Raw genomic sequence first — 22,163 nt, forward strand, 5'->3', positions numbered from 1 at the left:
ATTGACAGTATTAAAAATTTGGAGATGTCCAAGAATTACAAGTTTTGTGGTTGATTTGGTGGAGGTTGTGGGGTCTGGCTAAAACTTCTAGGCTTTCTGGAATAACAAAAAGGCAGGTTGGGTGCGGGGATGGAGAAGGGTAACTTCACTCACTCAAACAAAATCTTGGAGTTTTTGTTGGTTAGGCAAAGATCCTTGGTAAAGCAGTGAAGATGGGCAGCTGTTGAGGCTTCAGGAGGGTGTAGACTTGGCCCATTTTTACTGAGAGTCCCCCAGTTTTCAATTTTGAGGCCTGTGTGCCCATGGTTATATCTCTTTCAAGAATAAAATAAATCTGTAGAGCAGGCTGATGAAAAGACATGGCAGTGCTGTGGGGCATGGTTCATCCATCATTATATTGATGCAAAAATTAAGAATTAGAGGTGAGGTGATTTGCCCATGGTCATAAACCTGCTACCTCAATTTCAGTCTATCAAAGATGCACTTACTCATTAGTAGTAATACCCTTATTATGCGCTCTCTGTGATATATGTCATTCATTAAATGTTAAATATTCAAAGCTAGAGTTGGTGAGATTTTAGTTAATACTTTAATTATAGAACCCACAAGTGATTTTAGTATAATTAATTGCTAATTATTAGAAAAGAATTTTTAGGCATTTTATTCATTGTTTGTTTGTTTTTTGTTTTTGGGGCCACACCTGGCGGTGCTCAAGGGATACTCCTGGCTTTGTGGTCAGAAATTGCTCCTGGTAGGCTCACGGGACCATACAGGATGTCAGGAATGGAACCCATGTCTGTTCCAGGTTGGCCACATGCGAGGCAACCTTCTGGTGTGCTATCTCTCTGGCGCCAGGCATTTTTTTTGTTTTGTTTTGTTTTGTTTTTGTTTTTGGGCCACACCCGGAGGTGCTCAGGGGTTACTCCTGGCTGTCTGCTCAGAAATAGCTCCTGGCAGGCACGGGGGACCATATGGGACACCGGGATTCGGGATTCTAACCAACCACCTTTGGTCCTTGTTCAGCTGCTTGCAAGGCAAACGCTATCTGTGCTATCTCTCCAGGCCCCAGGCATTTTATTCTTAATGGTAGTCTATTTACAAATCACCACTTTAAAAATGGAATCTTGTTAGTTGCCTTGTTTTTTAACTAGTTTTGATGGCCGTTAGGTGGTGTTAATTAATATACTATTTATTTTAGTAGGAGATGATTGGGAATTATTGCTGCTTAAAAACGAGAATATACTCTTTTTCGTGTTCTAGAATTGTGGGAACATGCTACATTTTGGTAATATTCAAATTACATTTTCAGAACGTGTTTTTCATTAGCTTGGTTATCTTTATTAAGTATAGCATTTCAGATTTACCTGAGTTATTAGTTACTCTTTTATTTCATTTATAATTGTGTCCAGGTAGATTTTATGTATTTTAGTTGTTGGTATTAAAAGAATAGCTCTTCCCTAAATTTTTCTTTGGGGTTTCATCATGTTCTCCTTGAATATTTATGTTTGTGATTGTGAAGATAACTGAATATTAAGGGATACCCATTTTAAAAAGTGTTTCTTAGAGTTGGAGAGATAATACAGCTGATAGGGTGCTTGCCTTACATGCAGCTGACTAGCATTTGATGTTTGGTGCTCTATATGGTGCCCTAAATTCTGCCATGAATAATCCCTGAACACAGAGTCAGTAATATTCCCTAAGCACCACTAAGTATGGCCTCCAAACCAAATGAATACATAAATAAGCATTTCTTCCTTTTTCCTGTTATATTCCCCCCAAATTTTAATAAACAGAATATCATGAAAAACTCTTTACACTATCTGTATCATTAAAGAAATAGTTTTCACCATTTTTGTGTAACAGGAGAGCTATTAAAAACTGCTAATAAAAGATAGGTGCTTATTTTTGTGCTAATACTAATTACTGATAATGCATGCTTATGTTTGTCACTCATTACATGGCACTGTACCAATCAGTGGATGACTGAGACTCAAGTACTTACACATGTAAATTAACGATTAGTTTTTTTTTTCCTTTTTTTACTTAAGTGAGTTATAATGGAAAGCAACTCTAGATTATAAAAAAATCTTTTCTCTTTAATGCTAATGAAATGTCTCCACTCTGTATTAGCACACTACCCTTATTGGTAATCTGTAGCCTTCTCTTTTGTTCCTGGTTGTAATGAAATGCTGGGTGCTGAAAAAGCATGCTCTCCAAGAATTTGTGACCAGTTGCTTTCTGTTCACTTATACTGTAAAATTTTTGTTCCCTGCAAAGCTGAACAACTGCGAGGACAAGATCAAAGAGTATACACTGTACCCAGTTCTGCTAGGTGACTCCTACTTTATTAATTAGCTCTGGATTCTTCAAGTTGATATACTCTGTTAGAACAAAAGCATTCCTTAACACAAAAATGCAAAAAATTATAATTGAACAAGTTTATATTATGTTTTCTTCAAATTCTCAATTAAAACTAGTGTTAAAAGCTAAATGTCCCTTCACTTTTCTGAACCTTAGGGTTCAAAAACTATTTTTAATTTTTTTCAGATACTCAGTGATCTAGTCAAATGATCTTTGTTTCTCTCTAAAATTGGGAAAAGTCAGTATTTTGCAAATACAGTTTATTTATTTTTTAAATTTATAAATTATTTAATTGAATCACTACAAGACACACAGTTAAAAAGTTGTTAATGATTGAGTTTCAGTCAACTAATATACCACATTTTTCACCAATACACATTTTCCACCACCAGTGGCCCCAATTTCCCTTCCACCCTCCCCGCTGCCTGCAAATCCAGTTTAAAAAATACAGTGGCTTCTAAAATCTGTAAGCATGTTCTGTTGTCTCAGAGAGTTCGTTGGTGTTTAAGCATTTAAGAAAAGGACCTTCTCTGTGAGTGTTTTGTGGAGCAATATTTGACGGTGTAACTAAAATTCAAATTTAATAGTACAGATGCCACTTTCCTTTTCATTGTAATGATATATTTGTATGATTCCAAATGATTTTAACACAAGGAATCTTTTCTTTAATGTTTCAGTTATTGGTGGAACAACAGAAATTAACATTTGTACCTGACTGTCCTGGTCATATTTTGTTTTGTTCAGGTGGGAAGAGATGAACTTTTAAGAGAAAAGTGCTATATAACTGTACTACCCATGTTGTTGATTGTGTTATAACCATTTTATTGGTAGTTTTAAATATTTGGATCTAATTTGTAAGACATCTACTAGAAACTAATGTAATTTAAAAATAGCATTGTGATATATAGAGTGATATTATTTTGTGAGTTCAAAGCATGCTTTATTGAGAAGATCTGAAATGTGTTATTAAAGAAAGAGTAATTTAATATTTGGACTTTCCAAAATTTAAGCTATCTTATAGAGAGGAATTTATAAAGTTTAATAGCATTTTATACTATACATTTATTTATTAGGTCAACTTCTCATTTATCTATTCATTTATTATTTTTATTCATTAAAATTTTTTTATTTCTTTACTTTTTTGTGGTGGGGGCAGACCTGGCAGGTCTAAGGTTTTACTCTTGGCTCTTCTCAGGGATTATTCCTTGAGATGTTGATGTGGTGGTGGGGAAAGGGAGCCATAGGTTGTGCTGGGAATCAAATGCAAGCTGGCTGCATTCAAGTAAGCTCCTTAACCTCTTTACTATTTATGATTTTTAAAAAACCTTCTAAAAGTTATCATTAAGCTTACTTGTTAATTGCGGATTAAGAAATAATTTTGTGGGCCCGGAGAGATAGCACAGCGGCGTTTGCCTTGCAAGCAGCCGATCCAGGACCAAAGGTGGTTGGTTTGAATCCCGGTGTCCCATATGGTCCCCCGTGCCTGCCAGGAGCTATTTCTGAGCAGACAGCCAGGAGTAACCCCTGAGCACAGCCGGGTGTGGCCCAAAAACCAAAAAAAAAAAAAAAAAAAAAGAAATAATTTTGTCATGTGTACAAAAATAAAAATTCAGATAAAATAATAAATTTTTTATTGTTCAGTGTACCTGATAATTATTGAAATGGTTTTATGTATATTAGCTGTTTCTGTTTTTTTTTTTTCCTAGAAGCTATTTTTTTAAGCATCATTTTAACCATTCTTGTTAGGATCTCTCCTCTTTCTCTCTCACTTTGCCCTTTTCTCTCTTCTATGGAAGGAATATTTATGTTTGTGAAGGTTAACAGAGGCTGGCTATGCTAAGAAGTGACTGCAGTGCCTTTTGATTATTCATGGACAGTAATAGAAGGCACTTAAAAAGAACAATGAAATTGCTTATTTTTGTGATGGGCCATCTGTTGAATTGTTTTGTGCAACAATTGCACAATAGTATCTATGTCATATCATTCTATTTTCAACAGCAGCTGATTATGTCTCACTGGCTACTTGTCCTTATTTCTAGAGTCCCATGACCATCTAAAGTCACCTTTGCAGGGACCTCTGCCAGAAAGGTATTAGAAATTTCATCTTTCTCTCCCACCCTCCTTATTCCTTCTGGAGGTGGAAGGTGAGAGATAGGGAGGGGTTGACTACTGTGATGGGGAGAGGAAGAAGGAGTTGGTCAGATTCTAATTAGTGAGACTTTCTAAATGCCTAACACAATTATCTGTGCTTTCCACCTGTAGTTCTGTAAAAGAAGTTAACAGAACCATTTGATAATTTGTGTAGAAATGATAGGCTTGTAAAAATGAAATCAAGTTTCAAATACTATTATGCAGTCTTTCATGCTTTTAATTATCTGCTCTTTTCTTCATGATGATAATTAGAATTTTTCTCTTGGAATTCATTTCCTTTTTTTTTTTTTTTAAAGATGAGCCATTAGCAAATTTGTTAGAGCAGAAGTGAAATGAAAATAAAACAAATGTGTTGTTGTCCATAGGTCACTGACATTGCTGACGCCATGATTCTGAAGCAGCTTTTTGAAAATCTGTTCACAAACGGGGTCGTCGTTGTGGCAACATCCAACAGGCCACCGGAAGGTAAAAGCAAATATCATGGTGGCGTTATCCAATTAGGTGGGAATTAACAGGCTTTGAGGAACCTGTAACTTGGTACTCATTTTATTGTGTTAATAAATTAGTCAGTATTTGGATTTGAAAAATGTTTATATCCTGGACAAGTTAAATACAGGTGATCTGTGCTTTTAGTACTTGATGTTTTTCTAAAGAATTATATCAAAGCATATCCAAAGCAATGCAGGCCTTTTTATACTTTTTTGAGGACCTTAATAAAGAAACTCAGTGAAATAAAGACAAAATTCCTAATTAAGTTTTAGAAAAAGACTTTAAAGCTTTTTTTACATAATTAGCTTCTAATACTTGTTATATATTTAAATTATAACACCGTGATTTACCAGGTTGTTCATCTTACAGCAGTTTCAGTCATTAAATGTTCAAACAGTAATCCCATCACCAGTGTCACCAGTTTACCACCATAGCCTGTCCTCTTGCAGGCACAAATTTACTAAATAGCTTTTGTTATAACACAGAGGCAAATAGAAATATCTAAACTCAGATCAATGAGGATCAATATGAAATAATTGTTTTTTTTTTTTTTTTTTTTTTTTGGTTTTTGGGCCACACCCGTTTGACGCTCAGGGGTTACTCCTGGCTATGTGCTCAGAAATCGCCCCTGGCTTGGGGGAACCATATGGGACGCCGGGGGATCGAACCGCTGTCCGTTCCTTGGCTAGCGCTTGTAAGGCAGGCACCTTACCTCCAGCGCCACCGCCCGGCCCCGAAATAATTGTTTTTTATCTCTCCATGATGGTACAAAATTCATTGTCTAAGCCTTTACAGGATTGTTGTGGTTGGTGCCAGTTGTGTCTTCTGTGTTACTGTTTAGGCTCATTGAGCTTTGTAGATTACTATGTAACTTTCTCATCAGATTTTCTGTGACTACTACTGGGCTGACTACTATAAAACTGTTAGATGTCTTGGGGCCGCTTGGTCCAGAATTTATAGATCTAAAACAAATTTTGGTGAGTTGGAAGATTAATGTGGTTAAGTCACAGAGCTGGACTGTTTCTGTCAGAGGGTGTAGCAGGGATCCTAAAACTACAAGCTGTGGACCACATGTGTCCTGCTGAGGACATTTATTCAGCCCACTGGCTGTTTTTGCCATTTCTGCCTGACCTGCTTAGCAGCTGACTCCTCCGAGGCTTACAGTGTGCATGTGTGAGATGTGCACCATACTCTTCAACTCCCTCCTTCTCTCTGTCTCTCGCCTCCTCCTTTCATCTCAGGCAGGGATCTAACTACCACTGCCCACCAAAAAAAAGGCTCATAGTTCTCAATGAAATACTGTAAAGTTTGGGGCCAGAGCAATGGCACAGCAGGTAGAGTGTTTGCTTTGCATGTGGCTGACCCAAGTTCGATCCCTGGCATCCCATATGGCCCCCCAAGCCTGCCAGGAGTGATTTTTTTTTTGTTGTTGTTGTTTTTTGTTTTTTTGTTTTTGGGCCACACCCGGCGGTGCTCAGGCGTTACTCCTGGCTGTCTGCTCAGAAATAGCTCCTGGCAGGTACGGGGGACCATATGGGACACCGGGATTCGAACCAACCACCTTAGGTCCTGGATTGGCTGCTTGCAAGGCAAACGCCACTGTGCTATCTCTCTGGGCCCAGGAGTGATTTTTTTAAATTATATTTTTATAATATCTTTATTTAAGCACCATCATTAAAAACATGTTTGTAGATGGGTTTCAGTCATAAAATGAACACCCCTCTTCAACAGAACACCCTTCCTACCACCAATGCCCTCCCACACCCTTCCTCCCCCAAATCCCTGCCTATATTTGCCACACACATTCTACTTCTTTCAGTCATTTTTTGTCATGATAGTTGTTGATGTAATTATTTCACTAACTTCACTCACCAATCTTGTGGTAAGCTATACCTTGTGGGCCACCATTCTATCCCTCATCTCTATTGTCTCTGGATATAATTACAATAGTGTCTTTTATTTTTCTTAAATATCATAGATTAGTGAGACTATTCGGTGTCTATATCTCTCTCTGACTTATTTCACTCAGCATAATAGTTTCCTTATCCATCCATGTGTAGGAAAAGTTATGACTTCATCTCTCTTGACAGCTGAATAGTATTCCATTATGTATATGGACCACAGTGTTTTTAGCCTTTCATCTGTTGTTGGGAATCTGGGTTATTTCCAGATTCTGGCAATTGTGAATAGCGCTGCAATGAATATAGGTATACATAATGCATATGTGTATTGTGTTTTTGCGTTCCTAGGATATATCCCTAGGAGTGGAATAGCTGAATCATATGGAAACTCAGTGTCCAGTTTTTTGTAGGAATCTCCATATTGTTTTCCATAAAGGCTAGACTAAACAGCATTCCCACCAGCAGTGAATGAGAGTTCCTTTCTCTCCACATCCCCGCCAACACTGATTTTTCTTATTTTTTGTGATCATTCTCTTTGGCATGAGATGGTCACCTCATTGTTGTTTTGATTTGCATCTCCCTGATGATTAGTGATGTAGAATTTTTTTTTAATTTATTTTTTACTCAAGTCTATTCCACTGCTCTGAGGGTCGATGTGGAACATTTTTTATGTGTCTTCTGACCATTTGTATTTCTTCTTTGAGAAAGTGTCTGTTCATCTCCTCTTTTTTTTTTTTTTTTTTTGGATTTTTTTGGCCACACTCAGGGACGCTCAGGGGTTACTCCTAGCTATAGTCTTAGAAATCGTTCCTGGCTTGGGCGATATGGGACACCACCAATAGAACCAAGGTTCTACCTGGATCAGCCTCGTGCAAAGCAAATGCACTACTGCTGTGTTATTGCTCCGGCCCCCCATTTTTTGAGGGGGTTAAATGTTTTTTTCTTGTTAAGTTCTGTCAGTACCTTGTGTATATTAGCTATTAGCCCCTTACCTGGTGGGTATTAGGTGAATAGTTTCTTCCATTCTGTGGGTGGCCATTGTATTCTCATCACTATTTCCTGTGAGGTACAGAAACTTCACTTAATATAGTCCCATCGGTTTATCTCCTCTTCCACTTGTTTGGAGAGTGTTGTTTCCTTTTGAAAATGCCTGTAGTCTCAAATTATGAAGTTTTTTTTTTATCATTTGTTGTTCTATGTATTTTATGGTTTTGGATCTGATACCAAGGTCTTTAATCTATTTGGATTTGACCTTTGTGCATGATGTTAGATGGAGATCTGAGTTTGTTATTTTGCATGTGGCTAACCAGTTTTCTCAACACCACTTGTTGAAGAGGCTTTCCTTGTTTCATGTTATATTTCTTGCCCCTTTAGCAAAGATTAATTGATTGTATATCTGGGGAACATTTTCTGTATACTCAAGTCATTACATTGATCTGAGAGTCTGTATTTATCCCAATACAATGCTGTTTTAATGACTATTGCTTTGTAATGCAATTTAAAGTTGGGGAAAGTGGTGCCTCTCATCTTCTTTTTCATCAGGGTTGCTCTAGCTATTCATTGGTTTTTTTATTCCAAATGAATTTCAGGAGTGTTTGATCCACTTCTTTGAAGAATGTCATGGGCATCCTTAGAGGAATCACATTAAATCTGTACAATGCTTTGGGGAGTATTGTCATTTTAATGATGTAAATCCTACCAACCATGAACAGGGTATATATCTCCATTTCCTCGTGTCCTGTTTTATTTCTTGAAGCAGTGCTATGTAGTTTTCTTTGTATAGGCCATTTACCTCTTTTTCTTTTTTCTTTTTTGGTTTTTGGGTCACACCCGGCAGCGCTCAGGTGTATATAAACAATATAAACTGGCTCTACACTCAGAAGTCACTCCTGGCAGGCTCGGGGGACCATATGGGATGCTGGGATTCAAACAGTCCTTTAACTCTTTAGTTGACTTGAAGGTATTTGAGTTTGTGTATTGTATTTTTGATGTCCATTTCTTCTCTGTTGTTATTTGTATATGAGAAGGCCATTGATTTTTGCATGTTAATTTTTTTACATGTTAATTTTTTAGCCTGCCACTTTTCGTATGAATTTATTGTTTCTAGAAGCGTTTTGGTAAATTCTTTAGGGTTTTCTAAATATAGTATCATGTTGTCTAAAAACAGTGAGAGCTTGACTTATTCCTTTCCTATCTGGATGCCCTTGATACCTTTTTCTTACCTAATTGTGATGGTAAGAACTTCCAGCACTATATTGAATAGAAATTATGAAAAGGGGAAGCCTTGTCTTGTACCAGATTAGCTAATCTCCTTTGAGAATAATATTTGCCATTAGCTTGTGATAAATGGCCTTGACTATATTGAGAAAAGTTCCTTCCATTCTCTCTTTTGAGAGTTTTTATCAAAAATGCATGTTGAACCTTATTGAATGTTTTTTTTGCATCTATTGATATGATCATGTGGTTTTTCTTTTTTCTTTTGTTGATATGGTGTATTATTTGATTGATTTACATATGTTAAACTACCCATGTATTCCTTGAATGGAGCCTACTTGGTCATGGTTTATGACCTTCTTGATGAGGCGTTGGAGCCTATTTTCCAGAATTTTGTTGAGGATCTTTGCATCTGTGTTCAATATCAGGGATATTTGTCTGTAGTTTTCTTTTTTTTTTTGCATCATCTCTGTCTGGTTTTGGTATTAGGGTGATGTTAGCTTCATAAAAACTTTGGGAGTGTTTTTGTTTGTTAAATTTCCTGAAAGAGTCTGAAAGGTTTGAAAGAATTTGTTAGTGAATCCATCTGGGCTTGGGCTTTTGCTTTTGGGAAGGCTTTTGATTATCATTTTAATTTCTTCAGTAGTGATGGTCTGTTTAGGTATGCTAGATCATCCTGATTCAATCATGGAAGATTATAAGAGTTTAAGAATTTATCCATTTCTCCAGGTTCTCTTGTTTTACGGCATAGAGTTTCTCAAAGTAGTCTCTGATTACCCTTTTACTCTTTTCATTTATAATCCAGTATATTAAGTTTCACTCTCTCTCTTTTTGGGGAGTTTTGCTAGTAGTTAATCAATCTTGTTTATTTTTTTCAAATAACTAACTTTTGCTTTCGTTAATTTTTTGAATTGTTTTTTGGATTTCCACTTCAATCGATTTCTCTTCTAAGCTTTATTATTTCTTTAGTCTACTTATTTTTGGTTCATTTTGTTGATCGTTTTCTAATTTTATAAGCTGTGTCAATAAACTATATGGGCTGCTTCTTCCTTCCTGATTTGTGCTTGGAAAGCTATAAATTTTCCACTTAGTACCACTTTTGCTGTGTCCTACAAATTCTGATCATTTGTGTCTTCATTTGCATTTGTTTCCAGCTATCTTTTGATATCCTCTTTGATTTCATCTCTGAGCCACTGTGTGTTCAGTGGGGAGCTGTTTGATTTACAGGTGTTAAAGATTTTCTTCTGTGCCCCTTTGTAGTTCACTTTTAATTTCAGTGCATTGTGATCTGAGAAAGCAGTCTGTATAATTTCTGTCATCTTGATTTTATGGAGGTATGTTTTATGGGCCAGCATGTGGTCTATCCTGGAGAATGACCCATATGCATTGGAGAAGAATGTGTATCCAGTTTTTTTGGGGATGGAGTGCCCCATGTATTTCTACTAGGCTATTTTCTCCCATTTCTCCTTTCAGAGCTAGTATATTCCTATTGGGTTTCAGCCTGGTTGATTTATCAAGAGGTGACAGGGTAAAAACAGAAAAAAAAAGAGGTGACAGGGTAGTGTTGAGCTCTCCCACTATAATTGTGTTGCTATTGATGTTTTGGTTTAGATTTGCCAGCAATTGAATTAAATACGTTTAGAAGTGTGATTTTTTTCCTGTCGTATATATCCTTTGATTATTACGAAATGTCCATCTTTGTTCCTTATAACTTTTATTTTTTTCATTTTTAAGAATAATTTTTATTGGGCCCGGAGAGATAGCACAGCAGTGTTTGCCTTGCAAGCAGCCGATCCAGGACCAAAGGTGGTTGGTTCGAATCCCGGTGTCCCATATGGTCGCCTGTGCCTGCCAGGAGCTATTTCTGAGCAGCCAGCCAGGAGTAACCCCTGAGCATCACCAGGTGTGGCCCCCCCCCCAATTTTTTTTTATTGTGACCAATGCGAATTACAAATCTTTCACAGTAATATTTGAGGTACATAGTAACATTGAATCAGGGGTATTCCCACCACCAATGTTGTCTTCCCTCCACCCTTGTTCCCAGCAATCCTCTCCTTTGCCCCTCGGATTGCTAATATAACTGGTCCCCTCTGTGTATAGCTTGTTGAAGATTGAGTATTAATTCTATTATCATTGACTTTGGGTTTGTTGTTTAAGTCTGATCCTTTTTTATTTCTACTTATTGTTCATAAAACTGTTTGGTTCTGGTGACAACCATTTTTTTCCTTCAATCTATGAGGCAGAACAAGATGATTCAAATTATGTGGTTTTGTTTGAAAAAAAAAAAAAAGAAGAAAAACAAAAAATAAACAAACGAAAAAAGAAGAAAACCCGGGAGAAGTCTGTGTAGAAGTTATAAAGTAGGGAAAAAACAAAGAAAAACGTAACAAAAAAAATCCACCCCCCCCCTAAAATAAACCAACAACAAAAACAAATAATCTAAACAAACAAACAAAAAAAGAAACAAAAAAATCAAACAAAAGACCAAAACCAGCAACTACAAAAGAGCACCACAGTAACAAATACAACAACCAAACAATACCCACGAGAATGGAAGAAGAAAGAAAAGAAAAATGGAAGGAGGGCTGGTATAGCAAGGTTTTGTTTCTGTTTTTGTTTCTGCATAGGGACAGTAAATATTGGGGAAATTAGAAAAGGAATTCTGATGGCCTAAAAAATACAGGGTTTCTCTACCCTTGGGCCAGTTTGGTCTCAAAAGTCATAGCCAATGGTCAGGCTGTGGCCTCATACAATCTAGGAGTGATTTATGAGTGCAGAGCCAGGAGTAAACCCTGGTTCTGCTGGGTGGAGTACAAAAAGAAATAAAGAGAAAGAAAAATTGCTAAGTTTGTTTATTTAAGTTTATTTGTTCTATATTTTAAATATTATATTTGTTCTATTTTGTTTTTTATTTTTACTTCAAAATAAGATATGTGCACTGATATGTGACTGATGGAAGCCATTTTTCAGACCCGACATAGGCTTAAGTTGTGCTCCAGATTGTATCCCCCTTGAGCATTTCAAAAGACTTTTAAAGGGGACATGAATATCTCCTTCGAATATTTCTTTAGATGTATATATATATATATATATATATATATATATATATATATATATATATATATATATAGTTTTTTGTTTTTGGGTCACATCCAGCAGGTTTCAGGGGTTACTCCTGGCTCTACATTCAGAAATTGCTCCTGGCAGGCTCAGGGGGCCATATGGGATGCCAGAATTTGAACCACCGTCCTTCTGCATGCAAGGCAAATGCCTTACCTCCATGCTATCTCTTCGGCCCCTTTAGATGTATTTCTTTAATATGTATAATTATTATTGTCTATTTTCTTATGTAACTGCAGTTTTTCCCATTTCTTTTTTTTTTTTTGGAACTATTTAGTAGAAAATTCTAGTAGATAAGTCCCTCTTGTACTCTGAGTTCAAGTTAGAACTAGGTTATTGGGATTGTTTAGTTTGTTATTTTACTCCCAAATGCATTAGTAGTACCATGTGGTATTGTTCCTTTTTGCATAGGCAAATTAAAATGGGGAAATCTTATGTATGGAGACAAGTTCTTATCTAATAGGGATAGGAACATGTAAATTTTATATTGCATTGGGAGTTTATACCCTGAATACTTGTCATAGTCACTTGGCTTAAGCTTCAGAAGGTCAGACATTGGCCAGTCACCCCTGAACCTTGGATCCTGTCTATAGAACCAGTACAGTTTTCTACACCAGCAACAGGAATCGGACTTCTACCAGGGAAGGTCCTAATGCTGCCCTAGCATCGACTTATTCCAGAGTGGGTTCATATGACACCCTGACAACTTGGTAACAGCAAAAACCTGCTTTCAGGGCATGGTTCTGTGCATTGCCACCTAATGGTGAGAAGAAACTGGAAGATGCTCCATGTCACCCTGACTTAGACATAGGATTTGTACAAAAACCAGGGACTCTAACTACAGAAACCTCAACTATGACAACTGTGATTATGAAGAATTTTTATTGGAATCACAGTGAAAGACTTTGGGGTTAGACAACTTAGTATGCGCAGAGATTATAGTTGGTCTTAATGGGAGAATGCTTTATGGTCAAGGTCTCTTTGTTTTTAGTCCCTTCTATTTTACCCATATTTTGCTGTGCCTATTCAAAACAAAAACAAAGAAACAAACAAATAAGTAAAAAAAAAAAAACAGCCTGACACACACACCCCTAAAATTTTTTTTATTGTATTTTTTTATCTCATCTTTTAAATTGGGGCTCCCACTTTTTTTTTATAGAACTGTTGGACACAGATTACTTTATTTTACCACATATTCTGCATTTTCTGCAAAACTAAAATGAAAAAGGGTATTAGGGAATGGTGGGAAAAATAAGAGGAAAGGAATAAAGAAAGGCTGAGGGCTAGGGGCCAAGTGGTCTCAGATGCATTAGTGGGGAATTAAATGACAGAACTAAATAGTTAAGATGTTAACAATAATAAAATCAAGGGATCTAAACTTTAACAATATAAACTTAAAGGAGCCTGGTTATACTGGCAGGCCAGGGGACAGAGGGTGTGTATAGGATGCACTCTGGGTTCATTGGTGGAGGGAAGTTGACACTGGTGGTGGGAAGGGCCCTGACTCATTGTAAAACTAAAATTCAACTATAAAGGACTCTGTCGATCACAATTGTTTCAATAGAAAAAGAAAAAAGAAAACAAGGATAAAAAAAGACAAAAAAAAAAAAAGGTAGATTAAGGGCTGGAGTGATAGCACAGTAGGTAGGACATTGCCTTGCAAGCTTTCAACTCAGGAATTATCCTGGTTCTATTCCCGGCATCCCATATGGTCTCTTAATCTACCAGGAGTGATTTCTGAGTATAGATCCCAGAGTAACCCCTGAACTCCCCCAAGTGTGGAACTAAAATAAACAAAAATCCACTTTTACTGGATTAAAAGTGTCATATTAAGAATGCACAAAATGGGGGTGGGGGAAATGCAGAAAAAGTAGAGCAAAATTGAAAAAAAACTATGGAAATGTAGCTTATTTCTATATAAACTTTATTAATTATTTGCAAGATGAAGAAAATAAGCTCTGTAACAAGTTCTAAAATAATTAAAATGATAAATATTCTCTGCTGTAAAATGCATTTTATATGTATAGCAACTGTATTGATATATCAAAGTATATCACCTTGTAAGTTTGCAAACATCCAAGTTATTCTACTATTGACTTGTTTACCAAAATACCTCTGCCTTCTTGTTCTCTCTCTCAAAAAAAGAAAGGAGATGAAAAACTAGTAAGTAAAAAAAAAAGAAAAAAAAAACTAGTAAGTTTGTTGGGAAGGTGCAAAAAATGTTTGTTGATTTAACATTATTTTTTCTATATTTTAAGTATTATTTTTTCATTTTGTTTTTTTACTTCAAAATAAGATATGTTCACTGTGCATAGGATTTGTTCATAGTTATTTTTAAAACTATAGCCCAGCTCTCTAATGGTCTGAGAGACAATTAACTAGCTTCCTGTTTAAAAAGTTTGAGGACTCCTGGTATAGGGAGTGGTATTGGATTGCTGTAGTGCATGGAGAAAGGGGAATCTGCCCTCAACCCTTCTGAGAAGACCACAAGGTATCAGCCATCAGACTACCTGGGAAAAGTTATTTTGGAGCTTAGAGAGAAGAGCTGGGCTATTTTTCTGCTGAAAAGATGATGGGTGTCTCTAATACTTATCTTTTTCTTGACTAATCACTATAGCAAGTCCTTCCAGTACTATGTTGAATAGCAGTGGTGAAAGAGGACAGCCCTGTGTTGTACCAGAATTTAGAGGAAAGGCTTTTAGTGTTTCTCCATTGAGGATGATATTTGCCATTGGATTGTGGTAGATGGCCTTAATTATATTGAGAAATGTTCCTTTCATTCCCATCTTGCTGAGAGTTTTTATCAAGAATGGGTGTTGGATCTTATCAAATGCTTTCTATTTATATGATCATGTGATTTTTATTTTTCTTGATGTTGATGTTGTGTGTTATGTTGAATGATTTACGGATGTTCAACCATCCTTGCTTTCCTGGGATGAAACCTACTTGATTGTAGTGAATGATCTTTTTGATGAGGCATTGGATCCTATTTGCCAAGATTTTGTTGAGGATCTTTGCATCTATGTTCATCAGGGATATTGGTCTGTGATTTTCTTTTTTGACAATATCTCTGTCTGGTTTTGGTATCAAGATGATGTTGGCTTCATAAAAGCTATTTGGAAGTGTTCCCGTTTTTTCAATTTCATGAAAGAGCCTGGCCAAGATTGGTAGTAGTTCCTCTTGAAAGGTTTGAAAGAATTCATTCGTGAATGCATCTGGGCTTGGGCTTTTGTTTCTGGGCAGACATTTGATTATCGTTTTAATTTCCTCAATGGTGATGGGGATGTTTAAATATGCTACATCTTCCTTATTAAACCGTGGAAGGTTATAAGAGTCCAAGAATTTATCCATTTCTTCCAGATTCTCATATTTGGTGGCATAGAATTTCTCAAAGTAGTCTCTGATTACCCTTTGAATCTCTGTAATATCTGTAGTGATCTCCCTCTTTGAATTTCTGATATGGGTTATCATCTTCCTTCCTTCCTTCCTTCCTTCCTTCCTTCCTTCCTTCCTTCCTTCCTTCCTTCCTTCCTTCCTTCCTTCCTTCCTTTCTTTCTTTCTTTCTTTCTTTCTTTCTTTCTTTCTTTCTTTCTTTCTTTCTTTCTTTCTCTTTCTCTCTTTCTTTCTTTCTTTCTTTCTTTCTTTCTTTCTTTCTTTCTTTCTTTCTTTCTTTCTTTCTTTCTTTCTTTCTTTCTTTCTTTCTTTCTTTCTTTCTTTCTTCTTTTTTTTCTGAGTTTTGCCAATGGTCTATCAATCTTGTTTATTTTTTCAAAGAACCAACTTCTGCTTTTATTGATCTTTCGGTTTATTTTTTGGGTTTCCACTTTATTGATTTCTGCTCTAAGCTTTGTTATTTTCTTCTGTCTCTCTATTTTTGGTTCATTTTGTTGATCATTTTCTAATTTTATGAGCTGTGTCATTAGGCTATTCAGGGATGCCCCTTCTTCCTTCCTGATGTGTGCTTGCAAAGCTATAAATTTTCCTCTCAGTACTGCTTTTGCTGTGTCCCATAGATTCTGATAGTTTGTGTCTTCATTGTCATGTGTTTCCAGGAAAGTTTTTATTTCCTCTTTGATTTCATCTCAGACCCACTGGATGTTCAGTAGCAGGCTGTTTAATTTCCAGTTGTTAATGTTCTTCTTCTTTGTCTCACATCTAATTTCAGAGCCTTGTGGTCAGCAAAGGTAGCCTGCAAAATTTCTATCCTCTTGATTTTATGGAGGTATGTTTTATGTGCCAGCATGTGGTCTATCCTGGAGAATGACCCATGTACATTGGAGAAGAATGTGTATTCAGATTTTTGGGATGGAGTGTCCTATATATATCTACTAGGCCTCTTTCTTCCACTTCTCTTTTCAGGGCTAGTATATTTTTGTTGGGTTTCAGTCTGGTTGACCTATCAAGTATCGATAGGGCCGCGTTGAGGTCTCTCACAATTATTGTGTTACTATTGATGTCCTCTTTCAAATTTGTCAATAATTTATTAGATAATTTGCTGGTCTCTCATTGGGTGCATATATGTTTAGTAGTGTGATTTCTTCCTGTTGCACATATCCCTTGATTAGTACGAAGTGTCCATCTTTGACCCTTACAACTTTTATGAGTTTAAAGTTGTGTCTTCTGATATTAATATGGTCACCCCAACTTTTTTTTTTGATTTTTTGATCACACCCGGTAGCACTCAGGGGTTACTCTTGGCTCTATGCTCAGAAATAGCCCCTGGCAGGCACAGGGAACCATATGGGATGCCAGGATTTGAACCATTGACCTTCTTCTGCATGAAAGGCAAATGCCTTACCTCCATGCTATCTCTCCAGCCCCTCACCCCAACTTTTTTAAGGGTGTTGTTTGCTTGGATGATTTTCCTTCAGCCTTTCATTTTGATTATCATTTTAATTTTCTCAATGGTTATGGGGATGTTTAAATATGTTACATATTTATTCAGGTGTGTTTCTTCTTAGCAGCAGAAGGTTGGGTTCATCTTTTTGATCCATTTTAGCCCACTCTGTGTCTATTAATTGGTGCATTTAGTCCATTGACATTGAGGGAGATGATTGTCATGGGGTTTAATGTCATCTTTGTGGATAAGTTTGGCGTGTCTTTTAGTATATCTTGTCTTAAAGTAGACCTTTCAGTTTTTTCTTTCAGGCTGGTTTGCATCTGTAAAGTTTTTGAGCTGTTGCTTATCTGTGAAGCTATGTATCCTTCCTTCAAACCTGGGACCCCCGAAGGGAGACCCCCGATCCCCGGGGGTGAGGTGGTGAGGGTCGCTAGTAATTCGTGAGTCTTCTCGAGCAGAGCCGATCTGTGAAGTAAACTGGAGAGGTTAGTAAAGGAGACTTAAGACAACTCACGCTGCTCAAAATCGTTTATTGTAAGGGGTGGCTAGCTTTTATAGGCAGATGCATGGGGGAAATTCAAACACACCAATCATCATTTTGGGCAAGGAATATTCCCAAATATGGCAGAGGCAAAAGCGTGATTTGTTTTCAGTATCTACATAAGCCAGGGGAGGAGTTGGGATAAAGAGTTTGTGATGTCAAAATTCCAACCTTATCAGTTACTTAAAAATGTTTACAAGACAGGATCATAAAAATTTGCTTATCCAACTGGTCTAAAAGAAAACACAAACATCAAAAAGGGGACACATTAATCTTTTGCTAGTTTTAACTGTTACAAGACAGACTGTTACGTTTATGTTGCTTCCTCCCTGGCTATGCAGTCAGGCTGCTCTGTATAAATTTTAACTTTGAGTTTTAGCCATTTCCTTCGTCATCAGGGCATGAGTGCCTCTTAGTCACGTGGGCAACAAGGTCAGGGGCTTCTGAGACACCATTTTTGTTTCCAAGTTCTATCCAGCTCCCCACACAAACCTGAACGTGGAAAAAAACAAAACAAAACAAAAAAATCCTGAACGTGAGTCAGGCTGGGTGCAATATTCTAGGTGAAGCCTTCATTTCATTCAGTCTAGTCACAATATCCTACACTCGTTCTTCTGGTTTGAGAGTTTCCTATGACATGTCTGCTGTAAGTCTTAAGGATGCTCCTTTGAATGTAATTTCCCTTGTTGATCTTTCTGCTTTTAGTATTCTATCTCTATCTGTAGGATTCTTCATTGTGACTAGGAAGTGTCTTGGGGTTGTGTTATATCTTCAGGTCTCTTTAGCTGGTACTCTCTCGGGCATGCAGGGTTTGATCACAGTCTTTAGCTCTGGGAGATTCTCTATGATGATGTTCTTTGTTAATTTTTTCTGTGGATCCATTTCTTGGGCCTCTGGGCCTCCAATGATTCCTATGTTGTTTCTGTTGAGTTTATCAAAGAGTTCTATTTTCATCTGTTTACATTCTTTGAGTACTTTTTCCATTGTATGATCATTTGTTTGCCTTAAGGTTCTTTTCCAGTCTCCTGCTCTATGGAGTTGTTCTGCATTTCATCTTCCAGTTCACTGATTCTGCCCTCAGCTGCTGTTACCCTGCTTGTGAGGTTTTCCATTGAGTTTTTCAGTTCAGCTACCTTGTTTTTCAGATCTGTTATTTCAGTTTGGAGTTTTCTGATTTTTGTCTTTGTGTTCTGTTCAGCTAGAGCTATGTTTTCTTTGATTTTCATGAGGATCCTCCATATTTCTATTCTAAACTCCTTAACTGAGAGGTTAATCAGATGGTTGGTATTTTTTTGGTCATTGGAGTTATCATCTTAATTCTCTGTGCATGGAGTTTCCCTGCCAGGTTTCCCCATTGTCACTTTTGTAGTGTGATTTTTGTCTGCATGTTATGGTGGGTTCATTCATTGAAAGAGCGCGCAGCTGCGAAGTGGAACTGCCGTGCTCTTCTGGGCCTCTAGGAGAGCGGTTTTGCTGGGCCCTTTTTTGGCCCACTCAGGAGAGGTTCAGGGGACCAGAACAGTAGAGAAACATGCACAGGCGACTCGCACAGTCTCTCCCAATTGGTAATCACACAGCTGTGGGCAGATTCCTCCTCCGCCTGACTTCACAGAACAATGATCTTTCTGCAAGTTACCGCTGATAGGCAGTTTTCTTTTCTTTTCTTTTCTTTCTTTTTTTTTTTTTTTTTTTGAGAAAAGCTAACACGAAAAAACGTTTAATTCAACTACAGAAAACAATGGTTATTATAGTACAGGATATTCACGAGTGCCAAGACACACCATGTTATGAAGTACTTACAAAGTTACACACCATTTGCTTCCTTAACATTTCCAATTTTAAGTTCATACATGAGAATCTAATTGACCGTGGGGGTGGAGGTTGAGAGAAAATAAATGCGTATTTATCATCTGCTAGATGTGCTCACTGTATGCTCCGTTATCTATAGGCAAGGCCCGGGTGTGATAGGTGGTTTTCACTCACTGACTCAGTATTCCTTGGCTTTTTGGCCTGGGCAACTCTAGGAGAGCAGTTTAACTGGGTCCTTTCTCAGCCCACTCAAGAGAGGTTCAGGAGACAGAACAGTAGAGAAACACACATAGGCAACACACACAGTCTCCTTCAGTTGATTCTTTAAAAAAAAATTTTTTTTTGGTCACACCCAGCGGTGCTTAGGGGTATTTCTGGCTCTGTGCTCAGAAATGCCTCTGGCATGCTTGAGGGACCACATGGGATGCCAGGATTCGAACCACCATCTGTCCTGGATTGGCTGTGTGCAAGACAAACGCCCTACCACTGTGTTATCTTTCCGGCTCCTTTAAAATTTTTTTATACTGACTCTGACCCTTAAAATTACTTTTACATACTCTGAATTTACAGGTTTTTTTGTTTTGTTTTGTTTTTTGTTTTTTTGGAAAATGTAGGTAGGAATATATAGTTGGTATAGCTGCCTTTTTTTTTTTTTTTGGTTTTTGGGCCACACCCGTTTGACGCTCAGGGGTTATTCCTGGCTATGCGCTCAGAAATCGCCCCTGGCTTGGGGGACCATATGGGACACCGGGGGATTGAACTGTGGTCTGTCCTATGCTAGCGCTTGCAAGGCAGACACCTTACCTCTAGCGCCACCTTCCTGGCCCCATAGCTGCCTTTTTTTTATGGAGTTATAGCATTTGTATATATGTCTAGCATATTTCCTAGTAGATCTTTGTAGGGTTTTATAAATCATAGTTTATCCTTTTACCTATCTATTTTCAGCACTTATCTCAATGACCATGTATAATTTGAATCCATGAACTTAACGTTGAATAAAAAACTGTGCCATCAAATATGAAATTTTAATTTTTTTATGTTTGCATTTGGCAAAGTGGTGTTATAGTTCCAATTATTATTGTTATATTTTTATTTTATTTTGTTTTTTGGACTACACACAAGAAGTACTTTGGGGGTTACTCCTGGTTCTGTGTGCTCAAAGATTACTCCTGGAGGGGGCTGGGGGACCACATGGGGTGCCATGGACTGAACCTCAGGTTGGCCACATGCCAGGTAGGTGCCCTACCTGCTATAATATCTCTCCTGTCCCCAATAAATATTTGTAAAAGAAAAGTTGTTCTTGTTTTCACTCTCAAAAGCCCATGTTCTTTCTTGAGCATGTATTTTTCTCTGTTCTTTTCATGCTGGAGAAGCCTATGTTCTCTTGAATATAATTACCAATGGTCCTCAAACTATGGCCCGCGGGCCACATATTGTATTTATTTTCATTTTGTTTCTTCACTTCTAAATAAGATATATGCAGTGTGCATAGAAATTTGTTCATAATTTTTGTTTTTACTATAATCCGGCCCTCCAACAGTCTGAAGGACAGTGAACTGGCCCCCTGTTTAAAAAGTTTGAGGACCCCTGAATTAATTACTCTGTCTTCTCTCAAATCTTGCTAAATAAATTTCTTTCGATGAAAACCATTTTGCTTCACTTAAGGAAAAAATATCCAGTTTTTGTTGCTTAAATGATCTACAGGTACAACTAATCTCCTGAAAAAAATCAGCTATTTTTCATATAACTATGTAATTATAAAAATATGATTCCTGTGAGTTTTTACATAATTATAAAGATAGGGTTCCTGTTAGTTTATAGGAAAACTTATTTTCTTTTCTTCTTCTCTTTTTTTTTTTGTTTGGTTTTTTTGGTTTTTGGTTTTTGGGCCACACCCGTTAGACGCTCAGGGGTTACTCCTGGCTATGAGCTCAGATATCGCTCCTGACTTGGGGGGACCATATGGGACACTGGGATGTCGAACCGTGGTCCGTCCTATGCTAGCGCTTGCAAGGTAGACACCTTACCTCTAGCGCCACCTTCCTAGCCCCAGGAAAACTTATTTTCATAACTTACAGCTTTTCTCCTGTAAACTGTTATGGACTTATATAAATAGCACTATTCATCTGGTTGGCTTTGACACTTAGATTTTTAAGGAAAAGATCTGCATATCATGTGCATCTCCAAAGTATTTATGTAGATCTTTGTAATTACTTTAAAAATTCTCTTTGCATGTATTTCATCTTTAAGTATTATTATAGTTATTCACAGTGGAGAATGTAGAGGTCCTTATACTATTCTCAAAAAATGAATGCCCCATAATTCTAGTACTCTGTCTTATATGACCAAGTGCTTACTTAGGTCTGTTTAGAGCTCATTAAAAACCTGTGGCAAGAACTTCTAATTTTAAAATAGTATTGAGTAAATAATGATAAATGTTGCTGTAAATATATCAGATCTTTATGTTTAAGAAAAATAACATTAAACAACTTCTATTTAAAATTTGGTAGCTAAATAACATTTCAGAAAATCAATTCAGTGCACTGATAATTAGCATAATATTTGAATTGCAAAAGACTCTTCAATTTAATGAAACAGTCCCTTTTCACTTAAGTATCCCATAAAAACCTAAAGGTTTTCAAACCAAATGAATTCTATTTAAATTTTTGTTTAGAAAATACTTTGTAGAGTATGAAGTTTAAATCATATCCCCCCGAAGGGCTGGCTTTTGTGGGGT

General features: G+C 37.0%; 1 protein-coding gene across 1 annotated transcript in view; it reads left to right on the forward strand.

Annotated features, from left to right (window-relative positions):
- Positions 1-22,163, forward strand: part of AFG1L (AFG1 like ATPase) — a 249,257-nt gene that overhangs the window by 75,080 nt on the left and 152,014 nt on the right. The window contains exon 6 of the mRNA XM_049771195.1: positions 4,878-4,977. Within this exon, the coding sequence (XP_049627152.1) occupies positions 4,878-4,977 (100 nt within the window). The remainder of the gene's footprint in view (positions 1-4,877; positions 4,978-22,163) is intronic.

The sequence above is a fragment of the Suncus etruscus genome, chromosome 4, assembly GCF_024139225.1.
Source record: "Suncus etruscus isolate mSunEtr1 chromosome 4, mSunEtr1.pri.cur, whole genome shotgun sequence".
NCBI classification, from domain to species: Eukaryota; Metazoa; Chordata; class Mammalia; order Eulipotyphla; family Soricidae; genus Suncus; species Suncus etruscus.